The 14398-nt window shown below is 48.6% G+C and overlaps 4 protein-coding genes across 4 annotated transcripts; 2 read left to right on the top strand and 2 right to left on the bottom strand.

Annotated features, from left to right (window-relative positions):
- Positions 1-1758: 1758 nt before the first annotated feature.
- On the top strand, positions 1759-3353 carry MRS44_013789 (uncharacterized protein; the record flags this gene model as incomplete). The annotated part of the gene is made up of 3 exons (XM_065617232.1): positions 1759-1882; positions 1946-2556; positions 2604-3353. The coding sequence occupies 3 exons, from the start codon at positions 1759-1761 to the stop codon at positions 3351-3353; spliced, it is 1485 nt and encodes a 494-aa protein (XP_065473304.1).
- Positions 3354-4613: 1260 nt separating this feature from the next.
- MRS44_013788 (uncharacterized protein) lies at positions 4614-5857 on the top strand (the record flags this gene model as incomplete). The annotated part of the gene is made up of 2 exons (XM_065617231.1): positions 4614-5484; positions 5733-5857. The coding sequence occupies 2 exons, from the start codon at positions 4614-4616 to the stop codon at positions 5855-5857; spliced, it is 996 nt and encodes a 331-aa protein (XP_065473303.1).
- A 2741-nt stretch (positions 5858-8598) lies between these two features.
- Positions 8599-9369, bottom strand: MRS44_013787 (uncharacterized protein; the record flags this gene model as incomplete). Its single annotated transcript, XM_065617230.1, has 1 exon — positions 8599-9369. One exon carries the CDS (start codon positions 9367-9369, stop codon positions 8599-8601), a length of 771 nt encoding a protein of 256 aa, XP_065473302.1.
- Positions 9370-12067: 2698 nt separating this feature from the next.
- Positions 12068-13594, bottom strand: MRS44_013786 (uncharacterized protein; the record flags this gene model as incomplete). The annotated part of the gene is made up of 1 exon (XM_065617229.1): positions 12068-13594. The coding sequence occupies one exon, from the start codon at positions 13592-13594 to the stop codon at positions 12068-12070; it is 1527 nt and encodes a 508-aa protein (XP_065473301.1).
- Between the last annotated feature and the right edge of the window lie 804 nt (positions 13595-14398).

Raw genomic sequence — 14398 nt, 5'->3', positions numbered from 1 at the left:
GAGGCATCGACCGTGCACCAGGCAGCCACGTATAGTGCCGCTGTCAGACATTTGCACACAATGTCACCACAGGTCGACGCTGCCGCCGCCACCTCAACTTCCTCGAAAAAGAAAGATTGTTGGTTGTTTTTGGTCTATCTTGGCAAGCCCCTCCAAACCACCCGCGAACAGCGAAAACGCCGATAAACCTGCCGACACCGAGGCTCTGCAACGGCAGTTCCGAGATGACGCCGGTCTCGGTTGGGATTCGAGTCTGGGTGGCGGCCTGCAGGGTGGTGCTTGTGAGGAGGAGAAGCTGTTGGCCCTCCTACGGGTATTGGACACTTGGTTGCCGAGACATGGAGAAGAAAATGCGGAATATACAATAACAGGATGCAGGGCCAAGTCAATAGCCAAGAGGCAGCTGAACTTGAGGCAACAATAAACATCCAATCCGAGTTGTCGCCTTCTGCATGCCAATGCTTGGTGAACAGTTGTGGAGGCTCAGCTCGCGGCGAGGGGGTTGCCAAATACGTAATTTCGGAGTAAAATCTCTCCGTTTCTCGTTTCTTTTTCTTAAATAAAGGCTCAAAGTACGTTTAGATGTGCCAAGTACTTGGCGGCTGCGTGTGCCTGTGTTGTCTCTCTTTGGCGAGGCTCGGCTCCCCGAACACATGATGGGGTTTGTGAAATGGATTAACGACAGTGGAAATTCTTCATAACTCCTAGATATTAAGCTAACATAACATATGGCTACATAGTCCACTCAAAAGAAAGAGCAGAACTGAACATGAAGACTTCTATACACATGTAGGGGTCAGATTGAGACACGCAGTTCCTAATAATGCCGTGCCGCTCGAGGCGCGTACCATATCCAGCCCGTGTCTCAGTGCAGGCGAGAATGGCAGAGCCTGATGTAAATACAGCCTGCTTTAAGACCTGGAGTAAATTTACATAGGACTTCCTATCCAATAGCCGCCATTTTCGTACCTCCAACAGCACTCATTAGAATTACGACGACGCCACAGCGCTTCAATGTGCAGAATTCCGGATTGCCTGATCTTTTCCCCCACGCTGCCTTGTTGGCATATATAGGGTACTTCAGTTGACCGAAGTCCTGTTTGATTAGCTCTACAATATTCACACACTCAACTCTGAATGTTTTACTTCCTCTAACTTTACCTATCATTCACCATGGCCTCGGAAAGAAGATGTGGCGAATTCTTTCATCGTCCATCAAACCTTGGTGGTTTCAGCTTTTCTCAATGCTTGTTTCCATCGGTTTGGTCGGTAGTATGGTGTTCGTGCTGAAGAGTTCAAATGGGAAGCCCGTAAACGGCAACGACGAAACTCTCAACGCAAAAATATCTGCCCTCTCGACTGCTAATGGTGTGTTCTTACTCTTGGTTCTCGGAGCATGTCTCAGTCAGCAAAATTGGATTCTATTTTCTGAAGAGTCACGATGTCTGTATGACTTTCAGGCAGTCTCGGACGCGAGCCGTGGGCTTCAAGGGAGTCTTCGGCTAATACTCAGGTTCTGTCTTTACTTCATTCGCGATCGTCTAGTTCAGTTATGGCCGGGCTTCAACAATCTTCTCACTCGGTTATCCCATCTCGTGCCGGGCTTCAACTATAACAAAGAACACCGCCGCCTTCACGGTGGGTGAGTTTTGACTCTTTGGGTCTATTGTTAGACCTACTCCTAACAGAACTTTGTTTGACGTGTTTTCTAGCACTATAGTCATGATTGGCGCTATAGCTACGTGTCTAGCTGTCGCCATGGACCCCTTTGCGCAGAAATTAATTAGTTTTGACGAGAGAGAAAGTTTTGGTGAAGCCAGCATCCCGTATGCATCACGATACTCTCGGGGAATCAGTCTCGCTGGACTGTCTGGCGTTCAGGGTATGGGTTTTTTCTTTTCTTTTCCAATCTACGCAGTGTGGCTTACTGATTGATTGTACATAGCGAACGAGGATGGCCGTGTTGATTTGCGTGGCCCCGATGTCTATGCCAACGCCGACTTCGAGATGCAAGCTGCCATCGCATTTGGGTTCTCGGCAGATGCCGAAGCAATTCAACAGCAGACTCCGTTCTTCTGCCAGGGAGCTCAATGCGTCTTTGAGGACTGGGAGTCGTTGTCGGTGTGCAGCAGGTGCTCCAACATAACGGATCGCCTCGAGACAAATACACTGAGCGACGGTGGCCTCTACAATGTCCTTCAGTTCGATCAGAGCTTGGCACAGATCGATCCGAATAGCACCGAGTATTCGCTACCGAATGGTCTATTTCTCAACAACATCGACGACCAGTATGGCCCTAGTCGGAGAATGGTGTACATGACAATGAGCGGCACAGCAGACCCTACTAAGACCGTAGTCATGAGTGATATTGACACACTCGTTTGGGCGCAGACAATCATCAAAGTGGCCACTAAGCCAGACCCAGACTCGAATGACACATGGCCAGCCTTTGGAATCAGGGCCTCGGAATGTGCTCTTTATTACTGCGCCCGGCGCTATGAGAACGCAACGTACAACAACAGTCGGATGAGCTTCACGTCAGAGAAGCTGAAGGATGTAGAGAGGACCCGGAATCTTGGGCATCGTTGACCTCGCTCCTCCAGGCCAGTGACGGCCTATCAGACAAAGTCTTGAAGAGCCTGGCTTACCACCCTCACGATTCATTCATACGCCGATCAGACCTACGACTTCGCAGTGCTGACGGAACGAGTGGATGGAATGTTTCCGACACGGCCGTTTATGGAATAAGTTACTACATGCAGACGTTTTTCGCCACCTGCCTGAACAGAGAAAATTGCACCCAAGCTGTAGAAGATTGGGTCATCCCCAACGGCTTCTACCTATCCGCTTCTTCCAGCGATGGGAGGCAAAGGGAGGACTATCGCCCTAGTACAGCAAAGGTGCTCTGGGAGACCGACGACATCGAATCAATCTTCAAGAACGTTGCCGCAAGTATGAGCAATGCTCTACGTCGCGGTGCCGATGGCGAAGTGACAGGAGATGGCACTATGCTATCATCCGCCACAGTCTACAAAGTGGTGTGGCCTTGGATAACCTTACACTGCCTCGAGGAGATCACAGCGCTATTTATTCTGATATTCACCATACTCTCGACACACCGGCGAATGCGGCGATCAAATAAGATCGATGTCTGGAAATCGAGTGAGCTCGCTGTTTTTGCCAAGGGCGCTGCCCTCGATACTATACTCGGGGGACTCTATACAATAGAGGATCTTGAGAAGGAGGCAAAGAAGATGGAGGTCGATTTGTTTAAGGCGTCTAAAGAAGCTGGGCTAAACGCCTCGGATAATCTCCTACCCTCTGGTCAGGATACACCAGGGGATGAAAGCTAGTATTGGGTAGCTATCGTTAGCGCTCTGGTGAGGAGGGTCCCGGGTGTTTTCAAGCCGAGGAAGCAGTGCAGTTTCTAGATTAAGTGACAGCGTTTTCCGACTGGCTTCTTAAAATCTGATAAGGATGCTAAGGGTAGATATCACACGAGTGCAAGTGATAGATACCCAAGATTATCACGGCCTAGATAGATCTCAGGTCATATGCCAGATACTACCCTATGATACTTAGTTAATCCGTAAGGATATTAGTCCGCTTACTCTTATAATAATAAGCTAACCTATACTACTTACTATAGGGATAATAAGTAAGCCTATCTCACTTACTTAGACCCTAGTGACCTACTTAGTATATATACTTCCTTATATATTAGCTACCTTAGCTATTAATATAACTTAGTTATACTTAATACTTTAAGTATATTACTAGACATAACCTATATTATCCTTTAAGGCTATATAATATCTGCTTCTATTAATATAAACTAGTATAACTAGTTTATCCCTTAAGAAATATTATAATTATTATATATTAATAGCTCTTATTTAGAGGATTATTAGTATTACCTTAAATAATATTATGTTAATAATAATATATCTAATAATATTTCTATTAACTTATTAGCTTATATTATGCCTCTAAGTAACACTAAGATAGCCGCTAAGCTCTAATAGCTCTAGGCTATAATTTAGTAGCTATAAATATAAATTAATTAATAAATAGTATAGATATTAGCGCCCCTTAATTAGCTCTAATATTAGCTAGGGATATTAAGGAAGCTATTAAACTCCCTAAGTTAATTCTTTTTAATAGAGATATTAAGGATATTATTTTATTTCTTATTTACTATAAGGGATATTTTATATTCTTTCTTAATAAGCTTATAAGTATTAAAACAAGAGCTTTATTTATTAATTAGCTTATAGAAAGGATTACAAAGTAGAAGCGGAGGAAGGTGTCTCTTCGCACCGGGTTTCAGGGCGTTCCGTCACACCAACTGTCTATTCCGCTCTAAAAATGGGTGCACCCCTTAAGGCATCGTTGTGGCACACTCAATAGCCGCTGTGGCTGCAAAACTCCCCACGGTTCGCTCTAACACCAACAGTGCATATGCGGCCCATCGAGCCAATTATCGTACCAGCCCTCCCATCTGGCTGCCCTACTGAAACCCAATGATCTGAGATTCAAGTAGGCCTGAGCGATTTTTCATCGCCTCTACTTCTCCTCTTTCAACACCATACACTGGAGCATACACAAAGAAAATGGAGAAGCCGCAGCCAAACAGACAGCGACAGTGTGAAATATGTCTCGCCTTCTTCAAAAGCCCCTCTAATCTTGCTAAGCACTGCTTGGAAACCGGGCATCAAGCCGATCAGTGCTGTCATCAATGCGTCAAATGGTTTGGCAGCAAGAACTCTCTGGCGCAGCATAGAGCCGATAAACACTGGAAGCCCCGCGCAGCTGTGCCATCAGCAAGCCCTCCTTCAGTACCGGACACAGGTGCTAATATACTTTTATCCCCCCTCATCCCTGGATCATATACTTCCAGCGACCGAGAATACAAACTCTTGTCGCCGCTAGACATGAATGCCGTTTACGATCTGCTCCTCGTCACTTGCCATTCACAAGATCGCCTCAGAATGGAGGGGTATGTTTTGCCAGATGACCTAAACAAAGCGTCTCGCAGTGGACAGAAGCAAACCAAGATGCTAAAGCAATGTCTTCCTACCCCTGTCTGCGAACCCTTATCCCCCAAAAGAAAGGCCATCGCTTTCGATTGCGAGATGGCAGGTGTTGAGGGTGGGAGAAGTGAAGTGGTATCAATCTGCGCTGTCGACTTCTTCACCGGAGAAATATTGATGAATTCCCTCGTCAAGCCACGGGAGCCTATTCTTGAATGGCGCAGTCACATTCATGGTATAACGCCCTCGATCATGTCGATAGCCGTCACTCTTCGGCAAGCTCTCGACGGCTGGGAGGCAGCGCGTGAAGAACTCTGGAAACACGTCAACGAGCATACCGTGCTTGTAGGACAGTCTCTACAAAACGATCTGAAGGCTCTGCGGGTGGTACATACCAAGGTTATCGACACTGCTATTGTTACCGCTGAAGCTGCTTTCGGCAGGGGAAAAAGTACAGGTCGCAGGTGGGGTCTTGAATTGCTGTGCAAGGATCTGCTGCACGTCCAAATTCGCCTGGGATCTGGGGTACATGACGGATTGGAGGACGCCATGGCGGCACGGGAGCTAGCTTTATGGTGTCTTTGCCATCCGATCGAGTTGCAACGATGGGGGGGAAGGCGCGGGTGTCCTTCTATTCTGAAAGAAGAAGAAACAGAAAGCGCCGCCCAAGGCCGGCAGCGACAGCATCACGCACAGCAGGAAATGATGACGATGGAGAGAAGGGCTATTTCCAACCGCCTCAAAGTAGCGATGAGGAGATTCTTCGCTGGGAGGATGTGGTGGACTATGATGTATGGCCGAAATCGCCTCCTGACTCGGATTGAGGCGACCCTCTTTCTAGTGATATCATTAGATTGGACCATATCCGATGTGTCTTGGTGTAGTCCTCGAGAGGCGATATGACGTGCGCCTCGTACCGCTTGGCCTGCTCGTCTGATAAGACGGTGCAAAAGATTATCTTGACGAACTTTCGGCGCTCAACCGGCCGGAATGCAATACCGCTTATTATACCAGCGGCTTCTTTATAAGAGTGATCGATATGTGAGCGTAATTGTAGACGAGGTGCGTGGTACAGCTTTTAGATATCTCTGGCAGTTAATCCTGGAAGATATACCCAAGACGATGAGACTCTCCTAGTTAATATTATGATAAATAATGTAAAACTATATCTCGCCGATATATTCTTTAATAATGGCGGGCTTTATGGTGTGTCAGTTTTCTATATTACTAGAGTATGGGGGTTTGGGATGGTAATATCTTAGTGGTGATCGAAATGAGCCTTAACCTCAGCCCCTCCTGTGCCGGAAGCGAGGGTATGAATCGATGGGCGTGTTGTAGCTCTTGTACGCAGGCGAGGAGGGATCCTCTGCCGCTTCAAGATTCGAGTCTAAAGGAAAGTCAACATAACAGAAAATAAAAATAGAAAAGTTCTACTGACGTACTTAAGTTAATACGTGAGATGATCAGACAAGTGAGATGATCAAAAATCCCTCAACCTACATTATCACTATTTGATCAATTGATTCTCAACCACCTAATATGTCAGAAGGAAATAGAGAGGCTAGAATTCTTCTTGCCCTTCAGGCCTATAAAAATACCCCAAATTTAAGTCTCCGGCGAGTCGCAAGAATCTATAAAGCCAACTATAGTACTCTCTTTAACCGCAATCAAGGCATTCAAGCCCGAGCTGATACTATCCCGAAATCACGCAAGCTATCCGATCTAAAGGAAGGGATCCTTCTTCACTTTATTCTTGACCTAGATTCGCGAGGATTCCCCGGCTTCGTGGTGTGAAAGAAACGGCTGATCAATTGCTTGCCGATCGTGGTGCGTCACCAGTCGGCGTGCGCTGGCCCTCAAACTTCGTGGCGACATCCAGACCTTAAGACGCGTTTTTTTTGCAAATATGACTACCAGAGAGCCAAGTGCGAAGATCTAACCATTATCTGCCATTGATTTCGGCTTGTGGCGAATACAATCGCGAAGTATAGCATCCGATCAAATGATATCTATGACTTTGACGAGACTGGCTTTCTTATGGGCATGATCGCAAGTGGAATGGTCGTCATAGGTTCAGAAAGGCGTTCAGAGCCAAAATCAGTGCAGACTGGAAACCGGGAATGGATTATAGTCATTCAAGCGATCAACGCGGAAGGCTGGGCGATCTAGCCATTTATCATTAGTGCGGGCCAATATCACCTCGCCAACTGGTACCGAGAAAGCAACCTTCCGGGCGATTGGGCTATTGCGACGACCCAAAATGGCTGGACCGATAACGAGACCGGCCTAGAGTGGCTTAAACACTTTGACCGGTGCATAACCAATCGATCAATTGGTTCCTATCGTCTCTTGATCCTTGATGGCCACGAAAGTTACCACTTGATCGAATTTGAGAGATATTGTGAGGAAAAGAAGATTATCCGGCTTTGTATGCTACCTCATTCCTCTCATCTTTATTGTACTCTAGCCCCTTGATGTTGGATGCTTTAGCGTGCTAAAGCGAGCTTATGGTCGAGAAATAGAGCGATTGATCAGATGCTCTATAACCACGTTTCCAAGACTGAGTTCTTTCCGGCCTTCCACGCTGCATATGAGGCCACTATGACGGAAAGAAATATCAAGGGAGCTTTCAAAGGAGCTGGCCTTATTCCCTTGACCCAGAAGCTGTGGTCTTAAAGCTTGATGTGTAGCTATGGACTCTAATGCCTGCCGAGGAGGGGGTTAAACCCTCCACCCCTTGGGTCTCAAGGACCCCAAAGGCCGTGCTTGAGGCCGGATTTTAGTCTGAATACCTTGAAAGACGAATCAGAAGGCATCAGAACAGCCCCATAGAGTCAATTATAGAGGCTATGAGGTCTCTTACGAAGGCAGTGAAGGGAAATATGCATGAGATAGCATTATTAAGGGCAGAGGTTAAAGGCCTTCGAGAGGCAAATGAGATACTAAGCCGGCGCCTGAGGGCAAAAAGGACCAGACTACAGAAAAGAGGGGTTATGACAGTGGAGGAAGGAAGGCAGGTAATTGATCAGATGGATATTAATGCGCAGGTGGTGGATGAATCATCGAGGAGTGGTGGTCAAGGAAGGTCGGCGCAATTGGGTGTTCGGCGTTGTGGTGTCTGCGGCAAGCCCGGCCATAATGCAAGGACCTATCAGGTAGTGATTGAGACGTCTGGGGAAGAGTATAGTTAGTAGTTCAAATTGATCAAATGGTTTATAGTGTTTTTATTGTGATTTCTAGTTTAGAGGTTAAGAAAAGGGCGACGCTTACTTAACTGCGACGCTTACTATACATATACGTTACAAGATAAGGAATCTTGGTTGTAGTGTTGAAAACCTAAGTGCTGGTTCCCCCCTGGACGGGCCCCGTTTCCGTCTTTAATTCTTGAGTAAGTAGAATCACTCCAAGAATATAGGGTTTCCTAAAACTTGAGTGGTTTCTTTCGTAGACACCTCGTAAGCTAACCCTGCCATGCCCATCGCATGGGATGCAAAGAAGGACACGCACAATGACGAAGCTACATTCCCTGCAACTGGCGCGCAAGGGGGGAAGGCGACCGATGCAACTACACAACCAGCACTACCAAGCCAGCAGCCCAAGGCCCCAAAAGACCGCCCATCATCACTGAGTTCTGAGGTTTTTCGGGCAGGACACCAATAAAGTTGAGATGCAGTCTCTCCGCATCTGAGCCTTGACGAAGGGCAAACCACACAAGGTCAGTAGCTCGATGTCGGCCTCCGGTAACAACCAACGGCAGCAGTTCGTCGGCAAAGGCAACAGGACGGTCGATCACGAGCGGATAGTAGGCCGGAATGACGAGATGGAACACGGCGGCATGCCCATAATCAGTCGTCGCAACAAGGGCTTGTCTATCGGCTCCCATCCTCAGGCAGATAGTCGGGAGATCGTGATGGTAGCCGCCAAATGCAGGACCAAGGGGGTCTGCTGCCTGCCTTCCTTCGAAATCAGGATACCAATCGCTATCCGGGTGCCAAACATAGAAAAAGTGGTGCTGATTATCTGCACCATCCCGTGTACCGTCGACCGCAGCCATCTCATTCTGGACGAAGCGATGCACATACGCTCCGAACCCACCATTATCCCAACCCTGTACCTTCGCGACGTTTGAAATCGCGAGTTCGGATCGTATGGCATCGTGACTTACACCAACTCTCTTTATAGCGCTCGCGAGATCCAACAGTGCTAGAGGTATAGCACCCAGGGCGGCCGACTGGAAGTAGGCTATGAAGGTCGGGGTCGAGTTGAACGCCTGTCGGACGACTCGAATTTCTCTCGTCTGAATGTCGTTAAGTAACCGTGATAGGGCGTCCTGCATTTCCTGGAACGTGTATTTCCTGGAACGTCTGCTCTTGCTGTCTCCATGCTCTCCCTTCTCTCCGCTGATTCAATATCTGAAGCAACCAGAGCAGCGCGGCCGGCCCATATGTTCTGGCGATTTGGATGGCCTGCGCCTGAGTAAGGCTTCTTATGATGATGGGGACGGCCGGGCTCATTTCGATGATTATCACCAACAAGCAGGAAGACCTGTCAGTGGGAGGCTCTAGGGTCGTCTTTTGGAATACCTGGTCGTCGGGGGCGAACTGCTATCAAAGGTGATTGAGAAAACCGACAAGGTGACCCGAAGTGTGAGCACAGAGTCGCCCAGCATCCAACCCTCAGCATCATCAGAACTGAAGAGGGGTAGTCTAAGCGCCAGCCTTGTGCGGTCCGCAACGTGCATATCGCCAGCCAACTAGACACCTCGACGAGTGGTCGTTGGATGCATGGATGCCCAACCTGCATCGGTTACTCTGTGCTATCGGTGGTTGCGCGCAGAATGAGAAACTGTGTTTATAGCCGCTTGTGAGTTCATATAAAGCGGGCTGGAGTTGTCACTAAATAAGGTAATGAATGTGTTAGTTGGCTTTATCAATGACTGGTCTCACTAGAGGTGATGACATTCTGATTGTCACGGCATGGCAACGCATGTGGCAAGGTAAGTTGTGTATTGTGTGTTGTGCCGCGAGGAAGGAAACCTCATTTGTGGCCCACGAATATGTGGTGGTGCGCACATACTGAAGATTCAGCAAGCGCAAGAATTTCTCTCGTTACTTTGTTATTGCAGCGGTACTTTCGAGGTACCCCTCAGCCCGGATGCACAGCCACAGGCGTTAAGAAGTGGACTCCACTAAAACTATTGTCTAGTAATCGCGGATCCGCTGCTTGTCTGTGCCCCACTTGCCGTCTAGCCTCATTACTCCGTACCACAAAGTGATTCACAATACTGATTCACAACACCAAGAGCTGTCAGGCTACAATAACGACGGCATGGTCTCCCTTCCCGGACCCAATACCTCATCAGGATACACGTCTCGAGCAACACAAAGAGGGTCATTTGATCACTGACCACCGCTCGAGCCCCCACAAACGTAGCACAGCTGACCGCGCGCCCCCACAACCCCCCCAGTAAGCCATCTCAGTTCGACCGAGGCAAGGTGCAGTTTGGACGGCAAAGGGGATGACTGTTTTGGTATTGTTGCAGGTCTGAGGCATTTCCGGTAACATTGGCTGGGAAAACACCGCATCTTGCCGGTTTTATCCGCCTTGGTTGCTGCCAGTAGAAAAGCAACTCATGGGTCTTCGTATCGTGTGAGGTAGGACAGGAAGCTCGGTTATAATCAGCACCTGCAATGTAGCAGCAAGATTTTTGCTTTGAGGGCGACTAGATAACGCAGACCATCCAGTAGGCTCTAAGCGATCAGCACGGGGCGGGCCTGTGTGCCCTCCCACGATTTGATCTGACAAGGTGTGCAGGGTAAGCGATGGCTTCAACTACCCACTGGTGCAACTTTCAGTGTCACCTTCAACTGAGGCAAGATGACGACGGGCCAATGATTTCGAATCTGGTCGCACTTGCGGCTGAGTCGCTTTTCTCCCCTCACCGCCCCACCACGATTTCTTACTCCGTAGTACACGTCTTCCTTTGAGACGATTGCGCCTTACCCCCTCCCACACCAGCCAGTGACCCGCTAAGCTGAACAAACGCTTCCCCGCCGATCAAGCGTAAATAAAGGTCAGATACCCATATGTCTCCACCACAACTTGATCAGCTGCCTGGAGTTAGGCACCTATCTAGGCCGTGTTCATGTCCGCCCTGCTTGTAAGACTCGACCCCTGCGAGGGGGGCTATTGGGGCTGCAGCCGGTTAAACAAGCTGACGATGGTTCTTCGACAAGGGTTTCTATCAAACCAAAACGGCAATGGATCGACACAGTTTTCTCTTTCCCTGGAGAGGAGATAACGTAGATCATCCCATCAGGATCTCTGGCCCTCCCGCTCCGCGTCGAAGCTAAGACCTAAGAGCTTTGGATGCTGGCTAAAGGGCACTCGAGCGCTGCTACGAATGTGAGATCAATAATTCCCAAACTAAGGTGCCTTCCGACTTTTGTCTTTGAGTCGAAACAAGAGGCGTGTAGGCCGAGATTAATTTGATCATCTGCCTGCAGGGTCATCATCCCGTAATTTCTCTTCCATTTTAAAAATCAAACCAATCAAATACCTCATATCATCTATTGCACGGACTTATAAACATAAATCGAGGCGTGGCAGGCCCTGCAGGAGGCAATAAGTCTCAACTTTGAAGTAAAACTGAGCTTACCTGGGGGTTTGTGATGTACCGATATCCCTCCCTTAGTAATTCTTTAATACACGGAGATCAAGAAACTCAGGTTACCATAGCCTGAACATATTAAAGGCAAGTTAGACAAAGAAGACTTTTTTCGTGGCGACGTATATTAAGATGGAGAATACGATACGGCCCAAAATATCGTAGTTTGATCCCAACTCTCTGACTCCAGCTATACATAAGATTCCTTTTCAGGGCTATTGACCGCCTTGGTTTTGATGCTAATGGCGATAGACTTTCTTTGAAGATCATGTTAATAAATGTGATTGATTTCTTGATTGGATTGCTGGTTTAGGATGACTCGCTAGTCGTTTCTGTAATGTATCATCATGATATCTGCTATCGTCGACTACGAAACACACCGCTCAACCCACCCACGGAACTCTTGGTTAACCCAGCCTGCCAGTAGTCGCAACACCGCGAGCAAGCGGTATGAGCCATCCACGGTAACGGTGCTGCCAATCTCAAGCGGACCGCACACCTCAACCTCGCCATCTCTGTCGAAGGCAAAGTATAGCTCCCAATTCTCACACACAACGAGGAGGACTGGGAGGAAGGGCAGGTTCGCCAACGTACCTGGATCCTCAGGAGGCAGCGGCGCAAACTTGGCCACACGCCCGTACCAAGCGGCTAACCATACTCCCAGCTGAGCCTTACCCTCAGCACGCCGTCGGATATCAACCTTGGTCTCGACAAGCACGCCCGTGGGCTCATAGCACAGCGGGCCATGTGTCGATTGGTTAAAGGATCGTGGGCCATCGAAGCCGTCGACGAAGTCGGCGATGCGGATGGCGAGATCCCTATCAGGCTGGAGCAGAAGAGCGTAGTCAATCATTTTCCCGCCCAAGGTCTCAAGCTCCCCGCGCGAGGGTGGGATAAAAGCCTTGGCGATGGCGGCTTGAGTTATGTTCTCAGCGCCGACGTGCGGTATGCCAGAGACAGCCAGGCGAAGGGCGGGGCCATGGATGTGGTCGTTCCACGTCGCTTCAGAACGAGTCGTGTTTATAAACCGTATCGTAGTAGCGACGATATTGCGAATAGCGCTAAGCTCGTTGTAAAGGGCGAGGAGGCTGGCTATCCCGGCGTCAAAAGATGGGAAGAGCTGGCTGGCATCGTCCACCTCTTTCTTATCCACGACCAGAACTCTATCCTCAGCCGCGAAGCGAGACTCGCTAACCATTAGCTCATCTTTCAAGATCTTTTTCAGCTCCCGCGGCAAGTATCCTTCTCCTTGTATCACTCTCCAAACATCGTCAAACAAGCCCAGCGCCTGGGCACTCCCTGTCTTCTTCACCGTGTCCCTCAATGTACGAGGGTCAGGGCTCGTCCATGTGACAGGTTTCTCGAGCTTAAGAAGGTCGTCTGGGTTCTTGATGGGGCTCGTAGATCGTGTGCGGCTGGTGGCACTGCTCCGTTCTCGTGAGCCAGAGGCAAAGGATTGCCGGTCGCTTGTGCTAAGCTTGGCAGTGAACGACATGGGCGGTGGAAAGACATGATGCAGCTGCTGCCGTTGCTGAGGAATACTCCGACGGGGCCGTGGTGTAACTTGATGGGCGGCTATATCGGCGTCGTTGTCGTCGGACGTGAACGGGTCTTGCTGATCTGGGTGGTTGTCGTCTTTCTTTCTCGGGCTGCGTCGCATATCGCGCTCTCTCGGTGCTTCTCCGTCGGAGATGGGATCGGTGCCGGCGCTATCAATCCGTTGTCGCTTCGCTGAGGGACAGAGGCCGAGCACGTGTCGACGCCGCCGCGGGGAGGGAGAGGTTGAGGACTCGTACTCGTACTCGAGCGGCAACGAACACGTCTGTGGATCAGAGCAGGTGTGGAGCAGAAGGTGCTGGTCGCAGATCCAGGCGGCAATGACTTCAGAGTCCATGTGACTCCTGCAGACACGACGATTTGGAGCCGTTCTGCGATTGTGCGCTGAGTGACGTTGAGGACGAGGATATTGATGGTGTGTATGGACGTGATCGGGTGATTGTTTGTTTTCAGTTGCTGCGTCAGCTGATAAGATAAGATAGCAGTTCAACATTAACTGACTCTGATTGGCTCTTGGAGAGTTGACAGGGATACCGTTCTTCCCACGGTCTGATCAGGCCAGGGTAGTAGTTAGATTTACCCTGTATATTCCTGTTGTTGATTTTCACGAAGAATAAAATTCTTGCTGAAAATATTTAAACATTTAATGTAATCTCATAAAATCAAATGAACCTTTCTCTATCGATTCATCTGCTTTTTATTCATGCACCGTTGTGGCTGATTTGGAGTTCGATCTAATTGCGTTTGCTGCCCCCTTGTAACCCAAGGCTACTTGGCAACCCGCAACCCAAAACCCAACTTTGATGACCTATTTAAACTTCAAATGGGTCGCAATACCGCAATTACGGTTTTCTATCACCAAAAATAAATTTATAACCTATCCTTTATATAATTAATCGGTGTATCTAATTAAAATGCATTTTACTAGATAAAACTTGCGGGTGACCCAAATCCATTGGGGTGCAATGGATTCGCTTCACCTGTTCATTAGCGCCTTTTTTTCTTATATGGAATTAGCCATTGGATTCGGCCCCGTTTCGGTCTTTAATTCTTGAGTAGGAGAACCAGCGAACGACGGCTGTTCAAGAACGCACCGTGGACAGCGATCAGAGAAAGAGTGGAGGAAAGGCTCCGATGGCTG

Source organism: Fusarium solani (genome assembly GCF_023522795.1).
Source record: "Fusarium solani strain SB1 chromosome Unknown bctg00000009, whole genome shotgun sequence".
In the NCBI taxonomy this organism is placed as follows: Eukaryota; Fungi; Ascomycota; class Sordariomycetes; order Hypocreales; family Nectriaceae; genus Fusarium; species Fusarium solani.
The sequence above is the reverse complement of the archived record's forward strand: the minus strand, read 5'-3'. Positions and strand labels throughout refer to the sequence as shown.